Raw genomic sequence first — 14,895 nt, 5'->3', positions numbered from 1 at the left:
ATATGTAAGCACACTGACTGCTTTCTTAAAGGGGAATGAACATAGCCGAACAACACAGAGTCGAAGTGGGATGAAAAGACTATTTTCTAGTTTTATTAAATTACCGAATTTACCGACGTGGTCAAAATTACGTCGCTCATTGTGAAGAATTTCGGTAACGGTAAATTTTCAGTATACCGCCCGGCTGTAGTGTCGGTAAAGATGCACCGATACCAGTATCGGCAGGGGGGGCCGATCCGGCCCAAAATGGTGGTATCTGTATCAGCGAGTACCAACAAAGAGGGCGCCGATACCATTAACCGATCCAGTAACACTGGACGCAGCCTTTTTTCTCCTCAATCCACTCTGTGTTGTGTGATCAAACGTGATTACTTTGCATGCTTTGCAAGGGATCACACAGACCGGCCAAACTGCTCAACTGGAGCAAACCGATGGCAAAGGTACTTTACTTTTCTTGTCTTTTACTGAAACAAATACCGCAGTAATTTGAGACGTGTTTCAAAAGTGCTATGAAGTAAGCTAACTGTAGCGGACCCGCTCAGAATAAGGGTGAGAGTTGACTGATGATTTGGTGTCTTTTATTATCAAACATTGCAAAATGTTTCTTTTAACCATAAGAAAATTAAGCCGATCACCTTAGAAAATAAAAGGATCACTAGAATCACCATAAGAGCTTTGCCTCTTTTCGAGGGGCGGCTAGAAGAGATCAAAACACATTTGCCGTAACTCCTTTTCGCCCGCCTTCAAGCTACAAACATACAGGAGGAAATGCACCTAAATAATAGCGTAGCCGGAAGTAATGGCGAATTACAATGATTTCAACATACAAGTTAAAGATGTGATGTTAGATAAAGTGTTTGTACATTTCTTGGTGTATTAATCGATGACAAGATCTGCTGGAACCCCTACATTAGCTATGTCCGAGCCAATCTATCACCAAGTATTTAAATTCTTGTTAAGGCCTGTCATATCTTGAACACACAATAATTACAAACTCTATACAATTCATTACGTTCCTTGCGTTTAACCACTTATTTGTAAAGAGGTTAAGTACATAAAAATGTTTGTGTGGATAAATAATTTTGTAATCAAGTATTTATGTACTTTTGACAGTTTTCAGCTAATTTGTAGGTGCAGGGGGTTGGATTTTCTAAATTTACATTTCATACTACTTTATTTATTTCATTTTTTAGTTGATGCCTGATGTTTTAATGCTCATATGAATGGAAATAGAAATGATGGTATGATAAATGAAAACCCTAGTTGTAACTATGAGTTTAGCTGTACAATACCTAACTAGGTAACAAATGAAGTAGGAATGAAAAAAATTTGGAAAAAAAAGTTTTTTAAACAAACCTATGTACACAGAACAATGCAAAAACCTCCTATGTAAGGCATTTTTTCCAACTACACTGCGAATCACTGCCAGTCTGATTGTAATTTGATTCCTATGATACACCATACAATAGATATGATAGATATGATAATAATAATAGACCAGACTGCAAGAGATCAATTCGGTACTAATTAAACTATAATTCCCCACTGCAGAATACACACAGTACATTGTTGTGGAAGAAAAAATTCACACTGTAAAAAAATTAAAACAACTACTCAGAGCTTCCGTGTGCCTCCACAAACTCAAACGCAAGCTGATGCAACTTTAATCAAAGCTCTTGCTGCTTCATCTTTGGAAGTGTGTCGATAAGCTCTTGAATTTCCAGAAGACAGTGGTTTATTTTGTGGGTTGGTGCATTGTTTCCGTGGAATTTGATGGCTTGGAGAATATCATTCTCCTGGTCTCCCACGGAGTCTCCCGCCTTTCGCTTTTTACCTGTATTAAAAAAAGAGGTTGATCATGCCATTACAACACAATCATAGCATGTGCAACACAAACATCGGTTACATTGATTAATAAACTTTATACATACCACGCGGCCTTTGTGGTGTGACTGCCGGGGTGAAAGAGGAGGGGTCCTCAGCTAACTATGGAAGGGGAGTAGCACAGAGCTCAACGGCTGGCGTTTCTGCGATTTGACCCATGGCTGGTGTGCAGTCTGTCAGTGTGCTTCCCAAGGCAGGTGTTCCAGGAGGTCAGTCCATTGAGGGTGTAGTCGCTGGACAGATAGGCTTTATGCAAGGAGTGGAGGGGAGTCCCCCATTAAACTCTGATGTTCATCTTGGCTCATGTCCAAAAAAAAAAAAAAAAAAATTTCAATAATTATAGGTAAATTTAATAAATAAAAAATAAAAAAAACATAGTAACAATGCTGCAATAGTCACAGTGCCATATTGCGTCATGGCATTCCTATGAGCAGATATGACGAGTTTTTTGTTGCTTAAAATTGCTTCCATACCACACAGAAACCTTACATGCACATGAAATCGACACTTTATGCACATTAGGGTGTGTCAAGAAATAAAAAGTTGAGAAATGAGAGGGGGCCCTATGTTTTCAAGTTGTCTTATGATATACTTGATCATAATCAAAAGCAAAAAAATAGTTTTGACTTTATTTACCTACCCCCTTTTTTGATTGAAAAAACAGCATTTTTTGGGCGTTTTTGCATTTTTTGACCATTTCCGCCTAAACCCTGTTTTTTCAGGTATGTAATTTTTTATGCCATATTTATCATTTCCATTTAAAACCAGATATTTACTACAGTTGAAAATGGTCCGTTTAAAAATAAAAAAATTGTCCTTTTAAAAATTAAACTTATTTAGTTTCCAATAACTTTTACTCTTCTAACATGCCAAGACATGCTGCCGGCCATCACAGATCATTAAGAGAACACTTTGTACCCGGATATATTTGAATTGAACTGTTGAACCTTTTTATTGATAACTCCTATTGAGATGGGTCCCAAGACCAGGCATGAGGCTGGTACTAGTCTGGCTGATGTGACAGGTCCAGGAGAACCGATGATACAAACTGAGCTCCCTACCCTCCGGGGTGTCCTGAGGCATGGCATCTACCTGCAGGAAAAGAGGCTGTTGGAGGATGGGGTGGATAGGAGGAACTACAGCATCAACCAGCTGGTCAAGGATGTCAGGGTGGAGTTGGTGGGCTGTTGGCAGAGGGCAAATGCTCAATTCAGTCCCCCGGTTACCATAACAGACAAGTCCATAGAACGGAAAATCCAGGTGGCCTGGACTGCTCTGGAAAACTTCGCCTGGAACAGAGGGGGCATGAATTGGTCACCAGGATTGCCTCAGAGTGAGCAAACCATGCAGAGGACCGGACAGTCGGCTTGACGGTCAACTGCACCACCTTGGGCTGGGTGCGGAGGCAGGACAGCTCAAACAGGACATTCCTTGGACCATCCACCCAGCTGTTGTTGACCTTTACTTGGAATCAGCAGGGGAAGTACACATTAATTATGAAGGAGACAATCTCCTTCAGTCTAGCTAGGAGCTTGCCCTTAAGTCCATGACTGCGGCACCACCAGTCACAGAACAGGTTAGCTGTGGTGAGCCACCGGTGGTGTCCGGTCTTGCCAACTGTCAGTGCAGCAAGATCATTGTCCATCTTGCCACTTCTGATAGCTTTGGTGATCCTGTATCCATAGTGCTGGTCTGAGGAGAGGTCTTTCACTATTTCGTCAGGAAGATCAGGGAGACTTGTCTTCCCTGGAATTGCCGGGAAGCTAAGGGTTCTCTCCAGAGATCTGACAGTCGGTAGCAACTTCAGTCATGGACTTAAGGGCAAGCTCCTGGCTAGACTGAAGGACATTGTCTCCTTCATAATTAATGTGTACTTCCCCTGCTGGTTCCAAGTAAAGGTCAACAACAGCTGGGTGGATGGTCCAAGGAATGCCCTGTTTGAGCTATCCTGCCTCCGCACCCAGCCCAATGTGGTGCAGTTGACCGTCATGCCCACTGTCCGGTCCTCTGCATGGTTTGCTCACTCTGAGGCAATCCTGGTGACCAATTCATGCCCCCTCTGTTACAGGCAAAGTTTTCCAGAGCAGTCCAGGCCACCTGGATTTTCCGTTCTATGGACTGTCTGTTATGGTGACCGGGATACTGAATTGAGCATTTGCCCTCTGCCAACAGCCCACCAACTCCACCCTGACATCCTTGACCAGCTGGTTGATGCTGTAGTTCCTCCTATCCACCCCCCTATCCACCCCATCCTCCAACAGCCTCTTTTCCTGCAGGTAGATGCCATGCCTCAGGACACCCCGGAGGGTAGAGAGCTCGGTTTGTATCATCGCTTCTCCTGGACCTGTCACATCAGCCAGACTAGTACCAGCCTCATGCCTGGTCTTGGGACCCATCTCAATAGGAGTTATCAATAAAAAGGTTCAACAGTTCAATTCAAATATATCCGGGTACAAAGTGTTCTCTTAATGATCTGTGATGGCCGGCAGCATGTCTTGGCATGTTAGAAGAGTAAAAGTTTTATTGGAAACTAAATAAGTTTAATTTTTAAAAGGACCATTTTTTTATTTTTAAAGGGACCATTTTCAACTGTAATAAATATCTGGTTTTAAATGGAGATGAGAAATATTGCATAAAAAATTACATATCTGAAAAAACAGGGTTTAGGCGGAAATGGTCAAAAAATGCAAAAACGCCCAAAAAATGCTGTTTTTTTTTCAATCAAAAAAGGGGGTAGGTAAATAAAGTCAAAACTATTTTTTTGCTGTTGATTATGATCAAGTATATCATAAGACAACTTGAAAACATAGGGCCCCCTCTCATTTCTCAACTTTTTATTTCTAGACACACCCTAATGCACATGCAAAAGAACCGAAATTGGTAGTGGTCTTTTTCGATGCTGCAAATTTATCAAGGGACACCATCAATGTCGTGAATTTCCACGTCGGCCGGCGCCGAACTAGCCGCTGCTCCGCTAGATAATTGTAAACAAATGAGGCATAGCAGTTTTCCCGTTTTGTCCGAGTTGTAGTAAGTTGTTGGCTTTAAGTACTGTAGCCCGTAATTTAGCGTTTGCTACCTTTTTTGCGTTAGCTCCAGCGTTAAGTACTTACCAAAAACATTGAGCAGATCGTTTATATCCCTCCAGGCAGCGTCCTTCTTGTTCCGGTTTTTCTATGTTGGCAACGTCGTATTGTAGGACGCTATGGTCACTCACAGCAATCATCAAAGCGCCTTCCATTTTCTAAGTAGTTCGAAATGTTTGGATTTGTGTTCACCGGATGTGGCGGCAGGTTTCCGGCTCCAACAGCTAAAGTCACATGAATGAGAAAATGTATTCGATTGGCTGCTTCCCCCTCGACGCCGAACTCTGTCGCAGAAAGTTCAACCAAACCATCTTCTTGCGGCGCATTAAATTTGACGCGTGACAGTCGATTTGCGTCATCGCAACGCCCCGACGCGAGGCAGTTTGACGTGCCTTTTCGCGCGTTTACATTGACTTTCAGTGGGAACCCGACGTGCCACAAGCAAATGACGCGGCCGGTGTGAATGTAGCTTTACACTCCTCCAATGGCGGATGGGGTAGTTCCTGTCCTTTTGCTCGGAGTAGTCATTAGGTAGGTCAGTTCATGTGAGCTAAAAATAGAAATTTTTGAGACCTCTGACCGATTTTTGGTCACCGAGTTTTGGACACTCAGACTGAGTCATATTAAGTAACACTTCAAGTAACGTTTTGCAACAGAAAATGTATTCAAATCAACAAAGGCAAGATAATTGGGCAATTTTGGAGCAGGGGGAAGTATTTTTTTTTTCAATCAGGGAAACAAAATCAACAACTAGATCTTAAGAGGAAGTCCCCCCACTTTGTAATTTCATAGTCAGCAGGAGTAAGGACTAACCATCTGTAGTAATCAGACGGCCCTTCTCGGCTGATGCCGAAGTCTTCATCTTTGCCGTATGCATTGAGGCTTCTTGAGGTTATGCACAGCGAAGCCATTGTCATCATCGTGCACTTGATTGTTTCCTCACGCACAACTGATACTCTGGGGCTGAAACTGTCTGCGGTCCATGTCCCGCCAGACTGACGTTCCTCCAAACCGCCCCCAACATTTGTTGCAGTCTTTGTTGTTGTGTAGCCCATATTCCAGCAACTGTGCGTTTTCTACAGATTGTATTCAAGGGTAATGTTTACAAATGCGTCCATGTGTAAAACGAGAAGCAGAAATGTCACGTCTGTATTGTTCGCCTCCGTGGTTTACAAAAAATGGCTCGTTTTGTGAAATACCGACAATGCTGTCCTGTATGATATACTCCCATTGTGATCATTCAACATGCCTTGTTTATCAGGAGAAAGCAGTGAACAGGAAGGGGTTATGGGGGATAGAAGAAAAGGAGAGAAAGAGGAACAGAATAAGCACAAACAACAAGAAATATATTGAATGCCTACACAAACTATGAATATGTTAGTGCTATCTTTAGCTATTTGTAGCTGTTGAATTTTTTTATTTATTTTTTTATCTGGATTATCGATGTGACGTCATAATTGCCATTATCGGCCACCGATATTATCATGCGTGTTTAATTGTAACCCTCAGCTGCATATTGTAAACCCTTTTGCATCAGTCTGGAAACTGTTGCACCAATACTGTTCCAAAATAAATCGTTTAAAACACTTTTATATATGCCTGCCTGCGATGGCTGTGCCGTCGACGTGAGTGAGCTTATTGGCTTAGCAACTGTAAGTGGAACGGACGTAGCTTTTGCAAAAGTTCATTTGGGGTTACCACAAGTGATTCAAATTGGAAAGGAGCCATTTAATCAGGTGGAAATACTTTTAAGTAACATTATAATCAGGGGTGCACATAATTTTTTTGCCCAGGTTCTCAGAGGAGGACCTGGAGATGTGACTTGGTCCTCATTGAGCTTGAGAGCCAACCCGCCTGATGCGATAAATTTATGACAAGCTTTACTTAGAGCCAATTAACTTTAATTAATTATATTAACAATTAATGCTTGATTAACATCAACTGGCACAACAAAATTGCCATTACTTTGAAATGTAAAGAAATAAAAAGCACCAATTCAAAATAAAGGGCATTATGCGGCTCCCACATTAACTCCAAGCCTTTTTAAAAGTGGGATGTCCTCCTCATAAGACCTTATTGAACGTGCATGTTTAGCTTTGTAAAATGCGAGCAAAAACACGTTTGTCAGTGCATGTCGCTGTTCATTACCTTTATTCCACCACTTGTCCATAGGGCGAGCGGGGTCCTGTTTGACATCGATAGTTTGCTTAATTGCCACATGCTCTCTGTTTTTTTCGTGCTTTTCAAAGTTTGGATGGCTGAAATTCTTTGACCCTACATAAAATGCGCTGCTCTTATCGGCGACATTGGGATTCTCACAGCACATTTTGCACCGCATTTCCGTGCGAGCATCATTTGCTTCTAGCCATGGTACCTCCTACTTTTCAGCAAAAGTCCTTTTTTTCGGTAGCTCCGGTGACGTCTCTGTCGTCTGTCTTTTGACGGGGGTGGGGGAACACGGAAGTAATTACTCAGTGTGGCCTGCCTCTTTGACATTTTGAGAAGTTATTTTCTCGTGTCCGCCGCAAATACGGTGGTCAGCCATCGGTACACAAAAGCGTATGGAAGTTGTTGAGGGCCAGCGCGTTTGTCTACGTCCGGTACGCATGCGCGCATGCGGACCACTTATGTGCACCCCTGATTATAATAATTCATATCAACCCTTATCTAACAATAAATCATACAAGTGCTTAAAGTTGGAAAGGAGCCATTTAATCAGGTGGAAATACTTTCCATGATTTTTTTTTTATGTTCATCCAACATGTTATTGATTTTTTTACTTTAAAGTTTGTATTCTTGTGTCTTGCAGGTTTCAGAAAATATCTTGGTTCTGAGCGGCAGGAGTCAGAGTCTCCTGGCGTTAAAGAGGAAGTTGTGCACCTGCAAATAAAAAAGGAAGAGCCAGACGACCCTGAACAGCAAAAGCGAGATAAGCATCTTCCAATCAAAAGGGAAGAAGTAGAGTTTACGCAAGAGGTAGAGACATACGTTGAAGAGGAAAACGATATCACTAGGCCAACTGGTGAGCCTTTGAAGAGTGAAGAGGGCCTGAGTGAGACCAGCAGAGGAGCGGAGCCTCCAATTGGCAGCAGCAGCTCAACAGAAGGATTGCAAGCGGACAGTTTCACCGCTCCACTATCAGATAGCGAAGACGCCATATCACACTTACCTGACAGTGATGATGGTCATAAGAACAGTGACGACAAACACAAATGCTCTCACTGTGTGAAAACCTTTATAAATAAGTATAGATGTCATAGGCATATGAGGAGCCACACTGGAGAAAAACCTTTTTGCTGCTCAGTTTGTGGCCAAAGATTCTCTCAGACGCAACACTTAAAACGACACACAAGAACCCACACTGGAGAAAAACCTTTTTGCTGCTCAGTTTGTGGCCAAAGATTCTCTGAAAAGGGAAACCTAAAACAACACACAAGAAACCACACTGGAGAAAAACCTTTTGCCTGCTCAGTTTGTGGCCAGAGATTCAGTCGCAAGAGCCACTTAAATGCACACGCAGCAACCCACACCGGTCAAAAACCTTTTTCCTGCTCAGTTTGTGGCCAAAGATTCTCTCAGACTCAACACTTAAAACGGCACACAAGAACCCATACTGGAGAAAAACCGTTTTCCTGCTCAGTTTGTGGCCAAAGATTCTCCGAAAAGGGAAACTTAAAACAACACAGAAGAACCCACACTGGAGAAAAAGCTTTTTCCTGCTCAGTTTGTGGCCAAAGATTCTCTCATAAGGGTAGCCTAATAGAACACACAAGAACCCACACTGGTGAAAAACCTTTTTCCTGCTAAGTTTGTGGTCAAGATTCACTCAAAAGACGGGCTTAAAAACACACCAAAGAACCCACACTGGTGAAAAACCTTTTTCCTGTGCATTTGGTGGCGAAAGATTAAATTCCCAGCATCACGTAATGACACACACAAGAACCCATTCTGGAGAAAACCCTTTTTCCTGCCTAGTTTGTGGCCAAAAATTCTCTTCAAAGGGAAACCTAACAAGACACAACAACCCACACTGGAGAATAACCTTTTCCTTCTCAATTTGTGGTCAAAGATTTTCTTTGAGGGAAACCTTAATACAACGCATAAGAAACCACACTGGTGAAAAACCTTTTTTTTTTTTTGTACTGAGTTGGTGGGCAATCATTTAATCAGAAGGATCAGGTTACGAGACGTGTGTGCGTGTTGGTGTGAGAAGCTGTGGCTAAGCACAATTTTGCCTGTCATCCATTGTGGCGTCATCAGTTTGTCCATGCAAGACAATTTTCTTTGGACCTACCTCAAATCCTGTTGAGGATTTGCAGTTGTTGTGCTATACGTGTGCTTTGTCGGTTCCTTATGTGAAGTATGTTCAAACTATTGTCAAAAGAACTGGCTCACCTGATTTACAATTAATATGAATTTAGATAAATTTAGGTCGCGTGATCCTTCGCCAGGATGATTTTGGGGGAAAAAAAAGATTTTTTTTACATAAAGAATCTGGAATGAAAGTATAATAACCTAGAACAGGGTTCATCAAAACCGCACCTCGGGCCACTTTTCGTCTCGTGTTTTCCATGTCTCCCTCCTCCAGCACACCTGAAAGTTTCAGGTTTCTTTAGGGGAGATAAACTGAAGGAAGGACAGAACTCTCCCCTGAGACTGTAAAACCAGACAGACAAACCTGTGCACTGCTTGGATTGATTACCAGAAAGCATATGACTCGATGCCGCATCCATGGATCTCGGACTGCCTGAAGCTGTACAAGGTTAACACCACACTAAGAGCCTTTGTTGCAAACTTAATGAGGCTGTGACAGACCACCCTTGAGGCCAACTTTCAGCCAATTGCGCAAGTCTCTTTCAAATGTGACATATAACAAGGAGATGCTCAATCCCCACTGCTGTTCTACATGGGCCTGAAGCCCCTCAGCCAATTCATCAACAAGACTGACTATGGATACTGACTTAGGTATGGGGCCACCGTCAGTCACCTGCTCTACATGGATGAAATTAAGCTGTCCGCTAAGAGCGAACGAGACATTGACTCACTGATCCGCACCACCTGGATCTATCTACAGCGGCGACATCGGAATGTCATTCGGACTGGAGAAATGTGGCCGAATGGTGACAAAGAGAGGGAACATAGTCCAGACAAAGAGGGTTGCACTCCCATAGGGGTGGAGAGCACATGTTAAGGAGGGCTACAAGTACCTTGGAATGTAACATCATGAAGAGGCCATAACGAATGCTGTAACGGTCAAGTATCTGCAACGAGTACGGCAGGTCCTAAGAAGTCAGCTCAAGGGCAAGAAAAAGACTCTGTGCCAAGTGCACATATGGACACCCATATGTTTGAACATGGTGTTCATTATGGACAAACCACGACAAGTACAGAAGTCTAATAGCAGAACACAGCTCAGGTTCCCAATCATGCCCCTCCAGGTCTCACTGTAATTCCCCACGTGAGCGTTGAATTACCCCAGCAGAACGAGGGAGTCCCCAGAGGGAGCGCTCTCCAGCACACTCGCCAAAGACTCTGAGCCCGGCCACCAGATGCCCTACCTCCAGGCAAGGGAAACCTAAGTCCATTTCATTCATCCATTCATCATGAGGGTTATTTTGAGCCATGCTTTGTCTTGTCCCTCACCAGGACCTGTTTGCCATGAGCATAAAACCCCAGACAACATAGCTCCTAGGATCATTGGGAAACGCAAACAGCTCCAACCACAATACGGAGATGACTCATGGGGTGAAAAAACCCCAACTTTTGTTAAGAATTGGCAGATTCTAAAAATCAGGTGACTCTGACTCAGGTGCAAAAATATGTGATCAGGACATCCCTACGATGTAAAATTTTTTCGTCTCATTGAATCCCTATGAAATTATTTATTTTGCTTTGATAAAATTATGCATATACAGTATATGTATACATGTATATGAAGAAGATGACAATAAAAGCTGACTTTGATTTTGATAATTGCATTCTTTAACTTCTGTTTGTATCCTCATTAAAAGTTTGCAATCTTTTATTATTGTCTGGGGGGGAAAAATCAATTCATTGATCAAAGGGAAACATATGTATAAATATACATTCATATTTATGTGTATGTATTTTGACTTCCATTATTTGTTCAATTACTTGCTCTCGACAATAAATTTTAATATGTATTTAATGTTATTCCAACATTATTACAGTGTTCACATGAAAATGTCTGCCAGTAAAATTAACACTTGCTGTAGCCTACCAGATCTGACAGGTTGTGATTATGATTGTGTTGTCTATGTTGCACCATCAACAGTTTTATTCTTTACTAGGCTCACAGTTGGCAAGTGTCTCATTGCCCTTTGAACTTCCATCATTTTCCAAACTAAGGGCTGATAGATGTATCGGTTCAGTGCACACAAACTAGAGATTCTGATCAAATGTGACAAAAAAAATACTCATACATCAGACATTTTCATGTAATTGCCATACAATGACTCGTTGCTGAAGCGTGATACTCTAACAGCTTGCAAAGTCGAGCTAGCAAGTCATAACTCCGGTCATCTGCCATTACTCAGAAAATACACACAATTTATATTATCTGTATCTCGCATATCTCGTTTTAAATCATACTTGAAAATTGGCTAAATGACAGTCATATTAGCCACATCAGAGTTTTTTTTTTTTTCAATGCCTCATCAGATTTGTAGGAGAGTACTATAGTTCAACCCCATACTTGAACCCGTTCTTCTTTGTCCACATCTGGAATTTCAGCTACGTTGAGTGCTTCCAGCAGCATCTTCACTCAAATGATGAGCTGAACTGCCATTTTAGAGCCTCACACTGCGTGAGCCTTGAACGGAATGTCATTTCTGATTTGAAGGTACAGTCAAATTTAACAAAGTAATATTAAAAATAACATTTGCGTTAGATGCACTGTTTTTGTTGTATATTGTGGTTTGTTATGAGTTGTTTTTTTGTTTTTTGAAACATTGACTCGTGACTGGTAGATTAGCTTTACACCAATCTTTAGAGAAAATGTTCTCACGAAGCTATTTGAATTGGCTCTGGAAAATATGGTAACACTACAATAAGGGTCCCTTTATTAACATTAGTTAATTCATTTTTAGACAATAACACATTTAAGGAACATTATAGACACGTTTCCGAGGTACTTCTGCTTTACTTCTGTTATGTACTCCCTTAATCTAAGTACATGTAAGGCCAAGACTTGATTGGAACAACACTTCTTTATTCAGTGTTCTTCTCATCATATGTGCACACAACTCATCACTTTGATTTCTTTTTACTGTCATACATCACCCACAGGGAGCGCATGCCACACCCACAGGGAGTGCACAACTATGGCAACAGCTGTGTGACATGACATAATATGTCACATCTCCTCTTCCATTACATAACATAACCAGAAATAAACCCAAAAGAAGCTCCTGCTTTTCCCATCTTAGTTATTACTTATAAATCCAAACTAGCAGGCGGTCGCCTGTCACGTGCAGGATAACGACGTTCAACCGTCACTTCAAATTTTTCACTAGTGGAATCAGGTTCCGATACCGTTGCAGGTTCCATTTGTGCATTGTTTGAATCAGACACAATTACAGAAAGATTGTTTGGTTTTGACACATCCAGTAAGCTAGACATTTCTGGTATAATTACACTGCTAGAATCATCACAATCAATAGATCGTTCTGGAGTAGTGTCTGATGTTCCCAACAATTGATCCACATGGCGATGCCAAACACAATCAGCTGTCTGAACTGTGTAGGAAACAAGCCCAGTTTGAGCAAGGATGGTGGCAGGGGCCCACTTTTCCTTACTCTGATAACTCCGGCCCATAACAGCTTTGTACTTGTTTCCATCGATCCATTTGAATAATGTCTCTCAGGGTTGGTGGTTTCAGCAGGTCCATGCCAATACGTAGCTCTCGAGAAAACATTAGGCTTGCTGGCGATACGTTTGTAGTTGCATGCATAGATGTTCGGTATTTGAGGAGACATTCGTGTAGTCTCTGATGTTGTGTACTATGCCCTTGTGATACTTTGAGAGCATGTTTGAGGGTCTGCACAAACCTCTCTGCCAAGCCGTTGGTTGCTGGGTAATAGGGAGCCGACTTGATGTGTGGAACCCCATTGGCTTGCAGGAATTCCACCATTTCTTTTGACACAAATTGAGGCCCGGCTAAACATCTCTCACAACTTCTCAATTGTCTTTTCCAATTTCGTTGATTTCAAGATAGCTACCTTTGGCCACTTTGACATTACACGGGGCGCAGGGCTGATCCCTAGGAAGCCTATTTTCAAAAACTTCAAATTTAATTTGTCATATCCCTGCTATGTTGTATATGTGTGTTCACTGTAACTTCTGTAAGTCCTCCGTAATTTCTGAAGAAGAAAGAGTTGGTGGCGGCGCAGTTCATCTGCAGCGGCTCGATGCTCACTCATCTGATTTATCTCATTGTTACACTTGTGTCAATGACCATTAAAGCTTCTTGTTCTTCTTGTTGTTTTCAAAACCAAAGCTGCTACTGACCTACAACCAAAATAGGCACCTACCTTAGCCATATATGAATCTCCATGAGCAGCGGCATAAAAAAATTCAAAGTCATTCCCTTATAAAATCCCGATTATTTTTTATATAAGTATAACAAAACTTAAAATGGCTATAAAAAATTTCAGATTTTCCACTGGATTCACAAATATCACCAAGTGCTGAGATGATCACCTAAGTTTTTGCCCAAAATAGGAACTTATTTTTTATTTACTGCAAGTTTTCAACAGGTAAAAAATCAGTTTTCACAACAGAAGTATAATACTTGAGGAAAACATGCAGAATCAATTATAAAAGATATGTAGATTATTAATAAATTCTATATACAATCACAACTTATTAAAGAATAGAATAGCCCTTATAATACAGCTGTACAATTAAATTGTGGACCATCTCCCTTTACAGTGCAGGATAAGATCAGTTAAAATCTCAAAAGTGACTTGCAAGCATAAAGTATGAAATCTAAATAAACATAAATATAAAATGCGTATGAGATTCAGGCAGTGCAATAATCTATGTGGTGTTACCAGGATGTGAGCCTCGTCTTCCAACAATCACATAAGCCTCTTTCTATGCCTTACGTTTTCTGGTCAGCTTCCTCGACTTGTACAAGTCCATGTTCCTCGCCATCTCCTTTCTGCCCTCCTTGACTCTGCTCCTTTTTCTTGCCGGTCAGCCACTTTAAGGCCTTGTTCTTCCTCGCTTCTGAAGTCACATCCTAATGAGAAGTTCGCACCAAAACAGTTGAAGACGAACCACCAGGAACTCCAGCTGGTGCTCTTGTCCGTCCTGCACATCAGGGAGTCCCACTGTGACATTCGGAAGGAAGCCATGTGTGCTTCTGTCTGACAATGAATGACCTGAAAAGAATTAAAATGGTATCTGACTGCCACTGTTAGCTTTTCTGTTTAAAAAAAAAAAAAAAACTTTAGTAAGGGGAAAGTGACAATAAATTATAGAATTAAGATTTGTTATTAATTAAGTATTCATTGGCGTTTGCGATCGCTACACAAAAATTTGCCTGGCTCTGCCAGACTATTCTCCACTGAGAGAAATAGTCTGGGAACCATCCCATTAACGGCCTTTTCGAGCAGATACAAAATCAATCGACAAATCAGATTCGTTTATTTGCGTGACGTGTTCTTCACGAGCAACGTCACTCTTGCGCGTCGAAAGTCGTCTCTTCAACAACACAGATGGTGAACGGCAGAACCGAGAATATGTTCCAGTCCACGGTAAAATCAGTTTTAAATGACCAAAAACACATCGACACGAGTCACTGACAACAGTCTGTCTCGTGCTAGCCATGTTGAATAAACTCCGCTCTCTTCGTATGTTTACTTCCGCGCGCAGGTCCCTCGTCCTGCCGTCGCCATTT

The 14,895-nt window shown here is 41.7% G+C and overlaps 1 protein-coding gene across 12 annotated transcripts in view; it reads left to right on the top strand.

Moving 5' to 3' along the window:
- The window catches only part of LOC130908527 (zinc finger protein 79-like), a 77,598-nt gene extending 65,998 nt beyond the window's left edge, over nt 1-11,600 (top strand). For 7 of the 12 annotated variants that reach the window (XM_057824041.1, XM_057824031.1, XM_057824036.1 and 4 more), the window contains one exon: nt 7,780-11,594. In XM_057824041.1, the coding sequence (XP_057680024.1) occupies nt 7,780-8,777 (998 nt within the window). In that variant the 3' untranslated portion in view covers nt 8,778-11,594. Of the gene's footprint in view, nt 1-7,779 lie in introns of all 12 variants that reach the window. The other 5 variants (XM_057824039.1, XM_057824034.1, XM_057824032.1 and 2 more) reach the window with 4 other exon arrangements.
- The last annotated feature ends 3,295 nt before the right edge of the window (nt 11,601-14,895 follow it).

This window comes from Corythoichthys intestinalis, chromosome 20, assembly GCF_030265065.1.
Source record: "Corythoichthys intestinalis isolate RoL2023-P3 chromosome 20, ASM3026506v1, whole genome shotgun sequence".
In the NCBI taxonomy this organism is placed as follows: Eukaryota; Metazoa; Chordata; class Actinopteri; order Syngnathiformes; family Syngnathidae; genus Corythoichthys; species Corythoichthys intestinalis.
The sequence above is the reverse complement of the archived record's forward strand: the minus strand, read 5'-3'. Positions and strand labels throughout refer to the sequence as shown.